The 14,272-nt window shown below is 36.6% G+C and overlaps 4 protein-coding genes across 6 annotated transcripts in view; 3 read left to right on the forward strand and 1 right to left on the reverse strand.

Annotated features, from left to right (window-relative positions):
- Positions 1-3,440, forward strand: part of LOC111443913 (cell cycle checkpoint control protein RAD9A) — a 24,911-nt gene extending 21,471 nt beyond the window's left edge. The window contains exon 13 of the transcript XR_002710612.1: positions 3,430-3,440. The gene's annotated coding sequence lies outside the window, so the exon portion shown is untranslated. The remainder of the gene's footprint in view (positions 1-3,429) is intronic.
- Positions 376-3,248, forward strand: LOC111444444 (bidirectional sugar transporter SWEET17-like). Its single transcript, XM_023082540.1, has 7 exons — positions 376-409; positions 501-537; positions 809-1,019; positions 1,384-1,545; positions 1,714-1,833; positions 2,833-3,128; positions 3,180-3,248. The coding sequence occupies exons 1-6, from the start codon at positions 376-378 to the stop codon at positions 3,034-3,036; spliced, it is 768 nt and encodes a 255-aa protein (XP_022938308.1). The 3' UTR covers positions 3,037-3,128; positions 3,180-3,248.
- A 1,719-nt stretch (positions 3,441-5,159) lies between the features above and the next one.
- Positions 5,160-8,519, forward strand: LOC111443914 (serine/threonine-protein phosphatase PP1-like). Of its 3 annotated transcripts, none has more exons than XM_023081768.1 (5): positions 5,160-5,432; positions 5,586-5,999; positions 7,185-7,744; positions 7,988-8,179; positions 8,260-8,519. In XM_023081768.1, the coding sequence occupies exons 2-5, from the start codon at positions 5,810-5,812 to the stop codon at positions 8,281-8,283; spliced, it is 966 nt and encodes a 321-aa protein (XP_022937536.1). In that variant the 5' UTR covers positions 5,160-5,432; positions 5,586-5,809; the 3' UTR covers positions 8,284-8,519. The 3 variants fall into 3 exon arrangements, with proteins under 3 accessions (XP_022937536.1, XP_022937537.1, XP_022937538.1); XM_023081769.1 differs by having other exon boundaries at positions 5,706-5,999; XM_023081770.1 differs by having other exon boundaries at positions 5,160-5,428; positions 5,706-5,999.
- A 112-nt stretch (positions 8,520-8,631) lies between these two features.
- LOC111443915 lies at positions 8,632-11,926 on the reverse strand. The gene is made up of 5 exons (XM_023081771.1): positions 11,783-11,926; positions 10,728-11,083; positions 9,681-10,000; positions 9,171-9,342; positions 8,632-8,939 (listed from the first exon to the last, which is right to left on the reverse strand). The coding sequence occupies exons 1-4, from the start codon at positions 11,862-11,864 to the stop codon at positions 9,216-9,218; spliced, it is 885 nt and encodes a 294-aa protein (XP_022937539.1). The 5' UTR covers positions 11,865-11,926; the 3' UTR covers positions 8,632-8,939; positions 9,171-9,215.
- Between the last annotated feature and the right edge of the window lie 2,346 nt (positions 11,927-14,272).

Raw genomic sequence — 14,272 nt, forward strand, 5'->3', positions numbered from 1 at the left:
AAAAAAAAAAAAAAAAAAAAAAAAAAAATTAAACTCTTCTAGTAACTAAATTCGACAAAATTCTAGACTTATATCGTATTTAGGTTCATTTCTATGGTAAGTCTCGGGTTGACTCATACTGGTTGGATTTAGATATGCTCTTGCCATAGGCGACTTTGAGGATGTCGTCGAGGCAGATATGCTCTTCTTCTTAGAAAGATCATTTTTTTTTTGGATTAGAGAGCACGAAAGCATGTGCCATGAAATTATTATTAAAAAATTAAATAAAATATCTCTTCCTTAAATTGATTTAGCTTTGGAAGGATTAGATAGGAATGGTTTCATTATAAAGAGATCTCTTTTCTTTTGAATCTCTCACTTTTTTCCTCTCTAAACATGGAAGCTCTTCCTTTCTTTGTTGGAGTGATAGGTAAAAGAAATTAATTTTCTTCATAATTAATTCTTTTTTTCTTCTCCTTTTATATATTATAAATTTCACTTGTTTTTTTTTTCTTTTTCAGGAAACATCATCTCTGTGTTGTTCTTCCTTTCTCCCGTGTAAGTTCTCGACAAAATTTCGCCCCGTTCAATAATCGAGTTTGAAGCTAAAACAATTTTCTCTCTCGAGCGGGTTTTTAAGATTGTTTTTAAATTTGGCTGAAAAAACAAAAGAAAAAAAGTTCCCGTTTAGATTTAGTTGCTTCTGAAGAACGTTACCCCAAAACGAGTTAGTAACTAGTTGAGCTATGCTTGGCTCAAGTTAGCAGACGGGACCGGACCGGACGTAAAAGAAAAAATGATTACTTATTGAATGGTCTTTTTTTTGCAGGAAAACATTTTGGTTAGTGTTGAAGAAAAGATCAACGGAAGAATTTGACAGTCTTCCTTATGTTTCGACTTTCCTCACAGCTGCTTTGTGGGCTTACTATGGCCTAATCAAACCTGATGGCTTTCTCATTGTCTCTGTCAATATCTTTGGAATTTCCCTTCAAATTTGCTACCTCACCATTTTCCTTCTATTTTCACCTCCAAACATGAGGGTATGTTCTTCCTGTCAAGCCAAGCCGTCGTTACGTGTTTTTTACGTCACTTTATGGTTTCAATTTGATTTTCAACGTCGTTGACTTTTTATCGATATATTAGTATATTTCGATCTCTAAGATCCTATTTGATAACCATTTTATTTTAAGGTATCTAACTCTTAGGTTTTTCATCGTAATTAAAAAAATATTTAAAATTTAAGTTTGCTCTTCAAAATTTAGGTTGGTTTTCGAAACGGAGTTTATCAAGTTTATAGGGAAAAAATGATTACAAAACCGGCGAAAAAGATAGTATATTGAAGTTGTAATGATTTGTTAATGTTGTCGTTCTTGTTTGTTATTAACTATGTTTGTGTATTTGTAGGTTAGAACAGCAACTCTAGTAGCAATTTTTGACATTGGATTCGTGGGTGCAACAATCTTGATATCGTATTTGATGTTACATGGAACTTCTCGAATTGAGGTCATTGGATTCATTTGTGCTGCTCTCAACATTATGAACTGTGGTTCGCCTCTTGGAATAGCGGTTAGTAAAACCCTTTTTATTATATTTAAGATCACTTCGAAACATACTCTTAGTCATTTAAAACCAATTTTCTTAGTAAGAAATCACGTGTTTTCAAAATATGTCCGGGTTTTCAATACGACCGTCTTCTAACTCGTTTGAAGCTCATACAATATTATTATGATGCAGAGGAAAGTGGTGAGAACTAGAAGTGTGGAGTATATGCCATTTCTTCTCACTTTGTGCATATTTTTGAACTCTGGGGTCTGGACTTTCTATGCTGTGCTTGTCAAAGATCCCTACATTGGAGTAAGTTTTCACTCTCTCTCTCTCTTCATACTTTCATGCATTTTTTTGGACTTTATGGTCTTAAACATCGAGTATCGACCTCGGGAGAAATGTTGAGGTTCTGATTCGTGATGTCCCACATTAGTTGGGGAGGAGAACAAAACATCCTTTATAAGGGTGTGGAAACCTTCTCCTAGCAGACGCGTTTTAAAGCCTTGAGGGGAAGCCCGAAAGGGAAAGCCCAAAGAGGACAATATCTGCCAGCGGTGGACCTGGGCCGTTACAAAGAGTGTTTCGTTCTCCTCCCCAACCCATGTGAGACTCAAGCAATGGAGGGGAAGCTCAAAAAGGAAAACTAAAAGAGGACAATATTTGCTAGCTGTGGACCTGGGCCGTTACAAATGGTATTAGAGCCAAACACCGGACATTGTGCCTGCAAGGAGGTTGTCCCCTGAAGGGGGTTAGACACGAGGCGGTGTGCCAGTAAGGATGCTGGGCCCCGAAGGGGGTGGATTTGGTGGGGGTCCCATATCGATTGGAGAAAGGAACTAGTGCCAGCAAGGACACTAGGCCCCGAAAGGAGGTGGATTGTGAGAGTCCAACATTGGTTGGGGAGGAGAACGAAATACCCTTTATAAGGGTGTGGAAACCTTTCCGTAGAAGACGCGTTTTAAAGCCTTGAAGGGAAGCCTGAAAGGGAAAGCCCAGAGAAAGTCTAAAGAGGGCAATAGCTGCTAGCGGTGGGTTTGGGTTTGGGCCGTACACAATTTCACGAAATGTCAATAAAAGTATGGTCTTGCTCGGTATTATATTTGCTTTAGTTTCTATTTGCGTGTTCCAGTGTTTGAACTCGAGCTTTTTTAGGGCATTTTTGTAGCCGAACTTGGATTAAACGTCATATTGGTTACTTTACTAATAACCTTTTAGTTTTTTTAGATGAATATATTCAATTTTCAGTACCGTTTAATTCAATGAAATTGAAATCTCATTGATTTGATATGTTGTTGATCTATTGTGTAGGTACCCAATTTGATTGGATTCCTTCTTGGAGTCATGCAATTGGTAATCTACGTCATTTACATGAACGAGTCTAAATCATCCAAAGAAGATCATTCATCGATACATGATCAACTTCTTCCATCACATTCCGATAAAACATGTGATCTCTTATTGAGTCATTCAGAGTCCAACTCGAGCAAGATAGTTCTAAAAATTACAACATGATTCACGCCAATGTAACTCTTCTCCACATATTAAACGACGAATTCTTAAATTTTAATGGGTCAATGGATACGTCTATCAAGGCATGAATCCAAATTTCTCAATTTTAATTTTTTTTCTAACAATGTAACTCTTCAATGCATCAAATTCCTCGAGTTGGATCTCCCATAGCTAAGATGAACTCATTCGTAATAGTAGATTTACCATTATTTGAGGAGTACCCTTCCTCATTCTCTGTGAATGATGTTCTTAATCGAAGTTCTCTCCAACCATGACTCGATTTGGACCCATAGCTTTCTTGTTCATCTCTATTTCAGTAGAATCCTCTTGTTTTCCACATACGATGCAAGCGGTTGCTTGTGGTGTGTCCTACGCACTCCGATTCTTAGAGAAAAGAAGTGTAGCAAGCTAAAAGTTTGATAACGAGGTATATTTGTTAGATTGGCTTAGAGTTTCATCTCCCTTTTTCCAATAGGATTAGGTCAATGTTGAATTGGGCTTGATCGTGAATCATTAGACCCTGTGTAACACCCCAAGCTCACTTCTAGCAGATATTGTCCGCTTTGGCCCGTTGCGTATCACTGTTAGCCTCATAGTTTTAAAACGCGTCTACAAGGGAAGAAGTTTCTACACTCTTATAAGGAATGTTTCGTTTCACTCTCCAACGATGTGAGATCTCACAAACTACCCCCCTTGGGGGCCCAACGTCCTCACTGGCACATCGCCCAGTGTCTGGCTCTGATGTCATTTGTAACAACTCAAGCCCACCGTTAGTAGATATTGTCTGCTTTGGCCCTTTACGTATCGCCATCAGCTTCACGGTTTTAGAACGCGTCTACTAGGGAGAGGTTTCCCCACCCTTTGTTCCCCTCTCAAACCGATGTAGGATCTCACACTCTGGACATGTAAGGGCACGCCACATGGGCTCAGACCGACTCGGGCTAAGCTAGACTTATGGACTTTTGGCCCTTTTGCTTCATCATCTGAGCTCAATTTCATCTCGAATTTAGATTGATTCATATTCAACCTTAGTTGCTTTCTATTTCTTTAAATTTGATCCGATTATCAAAATTTACGTGTTGCACTTATTATCGTTCATTTTGAAAAATGTTAAGAGTGGTTGATATGACCATTATGGTTGAGAATGCAACCTCTATGTGACCACCGAGTTGGCAACATGTTACTTATGGCCCCAAATGCGACGTCGTACCAAACTCTTTTGCACCAATGAGATCTTTGTATCATAGTCCAACCCTACTTTGATTTAATATTTATAACTGATGTTAATGAACCATTATGACTCATAAATGTTTAATATTTTAAACTTTATGAGATTTTAGTTATTAATTTAATAGATAAGTATAATCTTTTTAAATAATTAAAAAAACAACCTAACAACTAGGGGCGTACATGGTCGGGTTTAGGTTGGGTTAAGGGATATTTTTGACTCACCAAGTTCAGGTTGGTTGAATTGGTAACTCAACCCGAAAATTTTCACAACCCAACCCCCTGACATTGAACTCGGGTGTGGGTATCCTTATAGAGGCTAAGGTACCATTCTAGCAAACTTATTAATACGGAAGGATTCTTAATACAATTTATATATTTTTATTTTGCTCGGATCAACTCGAAGGTTTTATCCACGAACCCGAAACCAAACCAATTCAGTTCGAGTTTAGAAAAATGAACCCAACCCTACCCGAAATGCTAATCCAACCCAACCCAACCCAACCCAACTCAACCCAACCCTTATAGTTCGGGTTGGGTTGGTTCGGGTTGTCAAGTTGAATGTACACCTCTACTAACAACACAAATCAATCCAATCTGAAAAAATAGTGATTTGGTTGGATTGAGTTGTGAATTCTATTAAGGTTAGTTCGGTCACCAACCTAATGGATCCAAATTTTTTAGGTTGGTCTAAATTATTTTTCCAACTCAATCCAACCGAATCTGTGTACAACCCCATCAAGCCTCCATATGTGCCCCTAAGTTATTCTCATGATACATACATATATATATATATATACATATATATACATACAATATATATATATATATATGAAATTTTGTGTAAAATGTCCATTACAATTGATTATGATCACTTGATTCTTCATCAGTTTGAATGTTTCCAAAAGAGAGGATTAATTAGGGATTCAGATAAGCACGAAGTTATGAACATCATCAATCACTTGTTTTGATTGTAATAATGGAAGAAATCCAATTCAGAAGTAGACGCATCATCCATGGCCAAATTCCAAATCTCCTAGGTGCGCCATTTCGCTATCTTGCGCGGTCAGCTCTCGCTTGAAGATTTCAACAAAAATGCAAAACGATATCGACAAATTCCTTCTCCTTCATTATCGATCCATTTTCAGTGCTTGCCGCTCTCGAATTTGTCTGTAAGAACTCTCTCTCTCTCTCTCTCTCTATCTGTCGCTGAGATTTAGTGAATCGGAATCTTTTCGTATATTTGTTGCTCGGCTTCTCTGTGTTGACTCATTTTCTTCTTCTTCTTCTTCTTGTTTGTGTTGTTTGGATTCGTGAATCGGAAGCTTTTCGACTTCGATTTGATTTTGTGGTTCTTTAGAAGAGTTGGTTGTTTACTTTTCTTCGATTTGGAAGATTTTCTTCAACTTGAAACAAGCCGATACTGATTTTTCGCTGTTTTGAAGATCCGTTCGTTGTTTAAACGGGCGAAATTGAGGAATTAGGGCAAGTTCTAGGGCAGAGAAGTTTGTATTTCTGGTGTGAATCTTGGAGGAAACTGTGCGGAAGGATGATGATGACAATGGAAGGGATGGAGAAGGGAGTTTTGGATGATATAATTAGAAGGCTGTTGGAAGGGAGAGGAGGCAAACAGGTTCAGCTTTCAGAGGCTGAAATCCGGCATCTGTGTGTGAACGCCAGGCAAATTTTCCTCTCTCAACCAAATCTTCTTCGCTTGAAAGCTCCTATGCGCATCTGTGGTCAGTCTTCTTTCTCTCCCTTTCTTCCTTCTGTTTCTTTCTTTCATTTCTGAATTCTATTGTTTTCTTATGCTGTTTTGGACACTCCTTTGGTGGATTGTAGCTTTGGTTGTTGTTTGGTTTGATGTTTTTACGATTAGCTCTTGGTCGTGGATACATGTTTTAACTAGTTAAACTATGCTCAGTTTAGAATTTGGTTCGAAGATTTGATAACAAACTCAAAGCATGAGTTTGTGTAACGGGGAGTTGGGAAATCTGGAATAGCTTGAAGTTTGTGAATTAGGACTTATGTTGTAGCGTCTGTACCGAAAATGCGACTCGGGCATATTAGGTTCGGACGCCTAGCATGAAGCAGCCTCCTCTTATGGTGGCAAGTAAGTTTTTTAAACTTGCAGAATTGGGTAGCTCCAATAGACCCATAGATCATGGAACGAATAGGGTGGGTAGACCCAAACACCACACTACACGTATAGACGGGAAACCCCTCGTTGGTGTTTAGTTTGTGGGTTTTAAAGGTTTTGGTGTTTGGAGTTGGTAGAATTGATAAACTTGTAGTTTGGATAAACAAACGTAAATTTTACAAGTCAATGAAGTTGGTAGGATTGATCTTTGTTTGGTTTGTGAGCTAATGTATTGTTCATTGTGTGGCTTGCAAAAGCTATGGAGTTTGTAGGATTAGCAAATGTGTAGTTTGGACGAGTAAATACACGTGTAGGCTCGATTTTGTATTCTAAGCTGTATAAACTTAATCTGCGAGATATCTTTTCATTTCTTCAGTGAAAAGTTTTGTTTCTCGTTCTTAAAAGCCTCTAATCGGCAAGATGAACATTAAACACTCAGGTTATTTGTCTTGATGAATCAAGCTTTCGTGCGTGCCGATGAACCCTAAACATTCCCTTAGGTTATTTGTCTGTGTAAATCTTGATGAATCAAGCTTTCGTGTGTGTCGATGAACACTAAACACTCCCTTCGGTTATTTGTCTATGTAAATCTTGATGAATCAAGCTTTCGTGCGTGCCAATGAACACTAAACACTCCCTTAGGTTATTTGTCTGTGTAAATCTTGATGAATCAAGCTTTCGTGCATCCCAAATGCTCGACTCTTGATGCAATTTTTGCCTTTTTCGTTTCGATTCTTTTGAATTATAACCTCGTTTCAATCCGGGCTCTGCTGGCTTATTACAGGTGATGTTCATGGTCAATACAAAGATCTTCTTAGATTATTCGAGTATGGTGGGTACCCTCCTTCTGCTAATTATCTATTTCTCGGCGATTATGTCGACCGAGGGAAGCAAAGTTTGGAAACGATATGTTTACTTTTGGCGTACAAAATACGACATCCAAATAAAGTATTTCTCTTGAGGGGGAACCACGAAGATGCGAAGATCAACCGAATCTATGGTTTCTACGACGAATGTAAAAGGAGGTTTAACGTTAGGCTATGGAAAATATTTACTGATTGTTTCAACTGCATGCCTGTGGCTGGACTTATTGATGACAAGATCCTTTGTATGCATGGAGGAATATCTCCAGATTTGAAAAGTTTGGATCAGATTACGCAACTTCCGAGGCCTACCGAGATTCCCGACAACGGTCTTCTCTGTGATCTGCTTTGGTCTGATCCTGATCCTAGTATTCAGGGATGGGCAGACAGCGATCGAGGCATTTCATGTACTTTCGGAGCAGATCGAGTGGTTGAATTCTTAGAAAAGAATGACCTTGATCTCATTTGTCGCGGTCATCAGGTAAACAAGCTTGTTCGTTAACTCTATATCAAATGTTGTCTTTTGTGTTTCGAAGCGTTCTTGTTGTAGTTTACAGAGACTGCACGTTGACGAGGAGTATAAACTGCAAACATTTCGATCTTTTGCTTCGTAATCACTGTTACGAAAACCAGTTTCTTGATCAAACAACTAGGATAAGTAGAGGATGGATATGAATTGTCCTAGATGTTTAGAATTTTGAGTTCTGTTCATTCTATTACACAGGTGGTGGAGGATGGATATGAATTCTTTGCCAAAAGAAGATTGGTCACAATATTCTCGGCTCCAAACTACGGCGGAGAGTTCGACAACGCAGGTGCTCTATTAAGCGTCGATGAATCTCTAGTTTGTTCTTTCGAGATATTGAAACCCGAGCTAAAACCCTCAGGAAGTAGTTCAGGTGTAATTCTTAAAAAGGTATGATCCAAACATCTTCCTCTTAACATATATCACTTTCGATTTCGACTTAACATTGCCTCTTATCTTTTCTCGAGCAGCCTCCCAAAATTGGAAGAGCTTAATTACTCAAGAGGAACTCCTTTTCGATCCTAGGAAGACGAAAGACCAAGCTCGAGTTGTTCATAGTTTTCAAGCTTGTAATGACCATCATGCCGGAGTTCGGTCGATCGAAGGTGTAAAAATCGAGTATGTCTATGTCCCGGTATCCAAACAGGTAGTAGATTTAGAAGTTGTGTGTGTAAAGAGAGATGCTTCTTCCATGATGATTATAAGGGATTGAATTTCTTTTCTTCAATCCTTTTGATTGTTCTTTCTTTTCTTTTTAAATTCACTAACAAAAGCATAATTCTTTGAACAAACCCTAATAATATTCCAAATAACAAGAAGGGGAAAGAAAGAACACAATCAAATAAATATGAATTGACTTTTTTTTTAAACTTAAAGAACTTACCAAGTCAATGAAGCTCTGCTTCAACAGTTACACAGCAACCAACTGTGTTATGGTCACCAAAATTCTTGTATGAGTAATGAACAATCCATAGAATTTTATCACAATTTCCAATCCTTTCTATATCATTGTACAACTAGATAACTCACTTTTCTTTTATCTTTTTCTCCTTCATTTTAATGGAAGGGCTACCATGGCTGCTACTTTCCGAATTTTTCGAGTATCGGGACTTGTGGAAATCAGAGTCGAGTTTTCAGCCACATGATGAACCTAAATGAATATAAGCGAGAGAGGAAGAATACAATGAAGTGACGAGCAAACGAGCAACCTAAATGAATATAAGCGAGAGAAGAAGAATACAGTGAAGCAAACGAGCAACCTAAATGATGAAGCAACGAGCAAATGAGCAACCTAAATGAATATAAACGAAAGAAAAAGAATACAATGAAGCAACGAGCAAACGAGCATTATAAGTTAATAGAAAAGAGATATGGTTTTTACCTCGCAAAATAGGCTAACAAAATTTCTTTAGATGTGAGGTGACAGTCATCTTCTACTTCTTTTCCTGATTCCTTGAGTGCCAAGAGAATTCAGACTCACATTTGCTTCCATTTTCTTCGTTGCTCGTCGAATAGCATCGTATTTCTGGCGCTGGATATGACTTTTCCTTTTGCTGCATTATAGACATTATAAGAATAGAACACATGAAAATAAACAACTAGAACATTTTGAGTCTAAAACTCCTTTCCCCCTTTCCTGCCAACATCAAACACTAATAAGTAACATAGTTTCAATATTTAAGTCGATCAAGTAATTATTTGAACTAAGAACACGAGCCCTTGCTAACTACATTTCGAGTTTTACCTGTCGCGTTAGCGGACCCATCTTATTGAAGCTAATACCTAAAGCCTAGCGCCATTGACAAACTTGAAGAAATGAAGAAGGACCAAAATTTAGTGCAAGCCAGGGAAAATAAAAGACCAAGTAATGAAAATGGTTAGCTTCCTCAACCTTACAAGGAGAAGCCCAGCTGAAAGCACCATGGAACTGATCAGCCAAGAAACCTGTTCACGTAAACTCATTTCTTTCACCCATTGCTGGAAGTCCTCTAAAACACCCAAGTGCCCTGTTCTTTGAGAAACCACTACAGATGGTGAAGACTTCCACGAATTAGCAACGGAGTTTAGTCTGGCTTTACTACCATAGCAAGAGCTTTCGTCGTTCGGAATCTTAACTGAAAAACCTGCAGCACTGCAAAGCTGCGTCCCATTCGAAACCCATTCAGAAGCCCTGCCACACACAAAGTCATTCACTCCGCACGGTGCTAGAACCTGAACCATAAAATCTAATCAGGAAGTATATTTAGTCTTACATTGTGGGCAAGGTTCGAGTTCGTGCTTTTACTTCTCATTACGTTGGTTAAGAGAACATCGTGCATGTAGAAAGATGGAAATAACAAACCAACAAAATTAAACAAAGTTCCAACGATTTTATAGTATGAAAATAACTATAAAAGTTACGTTAAATTATAAATTTAGTCCTCAACGTAACATGCCCATTTGATAAACTTCACCTGAGCTGGAATGATGTGCTAGACAACTGAACACAACGATGGTATAATCTAAATAGAAGCATTAATGTATAGTTTAAGGACTAATTACAGACTAAATTTATAACTAAACTAAAGTTTTACCAGCAATTAGATGTCATTTTCTTTTTCCTTCTAAAATGAGTGCCATGACCTATGTGCCTCTAAGACAATCAACTTTTGGAAACCTCATATGTACCTCTATGACTATCAGTTTTTTGAAACCTTATATGGTTAACCAAAGAACATCTAGGTCTGGGAGACCCCACATCGATTGGAGAAAGGAACGAATTCCAACGAGGACGCTGGCCCCCAAAGGGGTGGATTGTGAAATCCCACGTCGGTTGGAGAGGGGAACGAAATATTCTTTTTAAGAATGTGGAACCTCTCCCTAGCATACGTGTTTTAAGACCTTGAGGGGAAGTCTAGAAGGAAAAACCCAAAGATGACAATATCTGTCGTCTGCTCACCTGTGTTTTAGCATCAACAGAAAAGTAAGCATCAGAGCAAGCGTTGAAGACTCTGTCGCAGAAAGAGGGACATATCAGAGGAGGTCCGGGTTGAATGCCAACTAGTGGATCACAAATCGAGCACTCCAGAAGTTCCCACAATTGCAAGCATTCTTGGTTGCCTTCCCCTGTTGAAGCCAGCCTCCTAACAGAAAGCAAAGCTGGGTACGTTTGAGCTACACCACAGCAAGTCTTCTTTCTGAAGACTCGACAAAGCGTCAAATCTTGTGCTTTGCTAACCTTTTTTGGAGGTTTTCCTTCCATTGCGAAGGGTGTGAAACGACCACCTTTTGAAACGCAGACATCATTTGATTCTCCTACAAGAAAAACACAGTTTTGTAAAACGAAGCTTAATTTGCATCATAAAACTCAAGAAATAAAGAAGAGGTAAAATGGTCTTCCTCTCAATATCCATACTATGACTAGTAGAAAAAGAAAAATACGGCATAGCCATTTCTGCCTTCCATGTAAAACAATCACAAATAAGCAAGGAACTAATTCAATATGATGATGAATCTAGTGATCCAAATTGGATATGAGACAGATATATAACTGAAGTTGATCCAAACTTGAACAACCTACAGATTGATAAGAAACTAATTCAATATGATGTTGAATCTAGTGATCACAATAATCTTTTGTGTTAGAAAAAATAAATCCTTTGCTCAGTGAGTAATACTTTGATAAGAAACAAAAGACTAGATAAATTGAAAGACACATCATCAAATTTCTCAAGTAGAAAATTAAAATCGGAAGGATCAAAACACTAATAATTTTCCAAATATCCAAACAATCTCGTAAGATTATATCCCAATTCGCAGAACCAAACCGCAGCTGCAATTTCCGGGAAATCAGGCACAATAATGACAATTACACTCAAATATATTTCAATTCAACACAATCATGAACCATTTTTAATAAATCTAACATGAACACAAGCCTCATATGGAAACTACGTTGCAGAACAATCAAATAAAGAAATCGAGGAAGAAAGCAGATCAAGAAATGAAGTTTACCAGATGAAAAAGGAAGCAGCAGATTGAAATTTAGCATCATGAATAAGTACCAAATGTTCATATTCTTCGTCCTTTGCGCCATTTTCTGGACTCGTTCGAATCAAATTACAGTTCGCAGAAACTAAGAAAGAAGACGATACTCATAATTGCAGAGAGGCGGACTTGTTGGTGCTGATGGATACTCCGAAGACGAGAGTCCTGTCGATTGGGCCCAGGCCCAGGCCCAAATCTAATTAGGAAAATATTTTTTTAATTTATTATATCGTAAAAAAAACGTCATTATAATACGTATTTAATTAATAAAAATGCCTTTTAAAATAACCCTAATTTTTCAAAAATTTCAATAATACCTTTAAACTTAAAAAAAATAAAAATATATATAATTTTTAAACTACAAATTTACATTAATATCCTTCCAATTTTTTAAAAAGTTTAAAAATATTCTTTCTTGTAGGGGCACTAGTGTTATTTTTTAAAATTCATGGATATTTTTATTTTATACTTTATGTTTATTTGTATTTTCTATTTATTTTTATTTTATTTTTTAAATATATGGTTTTAATTATTACACAATAATTTATATACATCATTAATTAGCAACAAAAATACAAAAGATTTTTAAATTTAGGACATTTATGAATATATTTTTATTTATCTATTTTCAATATTTAAATAAAATATATAAATATCAAAATTTAAGCATAGGGGCACGAGTCTTTTTACATTGCCTTTCTTAATCAATATAATTTTTAATAATTTAGATGTTGATATATTTTTGTAATTATTTATCTTTGAAATTATGCTTATTTAAATGTCCCTCAATAATTTAAATGTTTTAAATAAATTCAAATATAATATGGTTACATATATAAATAATTAAATAAAAATATATTCTAATTCGCTATTAAATTTAGTAGAAGGATAAAAAAAATTATAAAAAATATTAAATTACAAAATTAGTTATTATAAAAAATATCCATTAAATTTGGATAGATTGGTCTGAACCAACCTTCAAATTCAAAAGTATACAAAATATATTTTATTAACCTAAATGGGAGTGAACAAACCTGAGATCAAAATATATTTTATTAACGAAGTGAACAGCTCGAGCAAAGATATTGAAATATATTTTATTAACCTAAATGGAACAAGATACTAAGCGACTAAATGAAAATGAATAGTCTCGATGTAACAGCCCAAACCCATTGCTAGCAGATATTGTCCTCTTTGGGCTTTCATTTTCGAGCTTCCCCTCAAGGCTTTAAAACGTGTTTGCTAGGGAAAGGTTTTCACACCCTTATAAACGGTGTTACGTTCTCCTCCCCAATCAATGTGAGATTCTCGCAATCCACCCCTCTTCAGGGCTCAGTATCCTTACTGGCACTTGTTCCTTTCTCCAATCGATGTGGTACCACCACCAAATCCACCCCCCTTCGGGGTCCAATGTCCTATTGGTACACCATCTCGTGTCTACCCCCTTCGGGGAACAGCCTCTTTGCTGGCACATAGTCCGGTGTCTGACTCTAATACCATGTGTAACGGCCCAAGTCCACCGCTAGCAGATATTGTTCTATTTGGACTTTATTTTCAAGACTTTAAAACGTGTCTGCTAAGCAAATGTTTCCACACTCTTGTAAAGAGGTGTTTTGTTCTCTTCTCCAACAAATGTGGGATTTTCAGACCCCGAGTACACCTTCATTAACTTTAGAAGTAGTAGGGTTCCACCAACCTAACCATTTTGAAAGCAATAATTGCTTGTAACCCACTTAATATAGCCATCAAATAAGAAATCCCTCATCCCATTTCAAAAGAAAATATGTGGTGCCCACTTAAGATTATATTCCAAAAGTGTCTCAAATCCCCATGAACAAAATATAAATAAATATATATATATATATATATATATATATATATTTTTTTTTGTTAAATTATTATTTTTTATTTTTCATTTACTTTGTAGTGGATTTTATTTAAATAAATTTGATATTTCTAAAGGTGACCTAATTTAGGTTTTAATATGATTAGCCTTTATCTCGAGATTGGTTGATTAGTTATCGTGAAAATTTTGATTTGATAAGACAGTGTACATATAAAAATTAAAAACTTTAAATTTAATTTTTCAACTATTAAATTTTTTTAAAAAATTAATTTAATTAAAAAAAAATTATAGTTCCCTTACCCTCCTCAAATTTTCATGAATGACATAAATACCCTTACACTTTATATTCACTTCCACCATGGTCGTTGTACTAACCACTAGCAACCACACTAGCTAATGCTATTTATATCCGCCCACCTCCACCGACCATGGCCCATTGCGTAGCTCTAATGACCAACACCCATCGCCCACCTACACCTACGACAACTACACCTATCTCTCACTTCACGGGACCACTCAAGTAACCTCACCGTTTTTAGCTATAGTTAATTAGTTCATAATGTTTTAGTTATAATTTTAAACTTTGTTACATAATTTATAATAATGTTTAG

This window comes from Cucurbita moschata, unplaced genomic scaffold (assembly GCF_002738365.1).
Source record: "Cucurbita moschata cultivar Rifu unplaced genomic scaffold, Cmos_1.0 Cmo_Scf00006, whole genome shotgun sequence".
Taxonomy (NCBI): Eukaryota; Viridiplantae; Streptophyta; class Magnoliopsida; order Cucurbitales; family Cucurbitaceae; genus Cucurbita; species Cucurbita moschata.

Bases quoted from the DNA above. Each gene is read 5' to 3' on its own strand.
- LOC111443914 (XM_023081768.1), top strand. From the start codon at position 5,810: ATGATGATGACAATGGAAGGGATGGAGAAGGGAGTTTTGGATGATATA. The intron at 6,000-7,184 runs GTCAGTCTTCTT...GGCTTATTACAG, and splicing joins AGCTCCTATGCGCATCTGTG to GTGATGTTCATGGTCAATAC. The intron at 8,180-8,259 runs GTATGATCCAAA...TTTCTCGAGCAG, and splicing joins CAGGTGTAATTCTTAAAAAG to CCTCCCAAAATTGGAAGAGC.
- LOC111444444 (XM_023082540.1), top strand. From the start codon at position 376: ATGGAAGCTCTTCCTTTCTTTGTTGGAGTGATAG. The intron at 538-808 runs GTAAGTTCTCGA...TTTTTTTTGCAG, and splicing joins TTGTTCTTCCTTTCTCCCGT to GAAAACATTTTGGTTAGTGT. The intron at 1,546-1,713 runs GTTAGTAAAACC...ATTATGATGCAG, and splicing joins GTTCGCCTCTTGGAATAGCG to AGGAAAGTGGTGAGAACTAG.
- LOC111443915 (XM_023081771.1), bottom strand. From the start codon at position 11,864: ATGGCGCAAAGGACGAAGAATATGAACATTTGGTACTTATTCATGATG. The intron at 10,001-10,727 runs GTGAGCAGACGA...TTTATGGTTCAG, and splicing joins CTGTTGATGCTAAAACACAG to GTTCTAGCACCGTGCGGAGT. The intron at 9,343-9,680 runs GTTGAGGAAGCT...TCTATAATGCAG, and splicing joins GCTGGGCTTCTCCTTGTAAG to CAAAAGGAAAAGTCATATCC.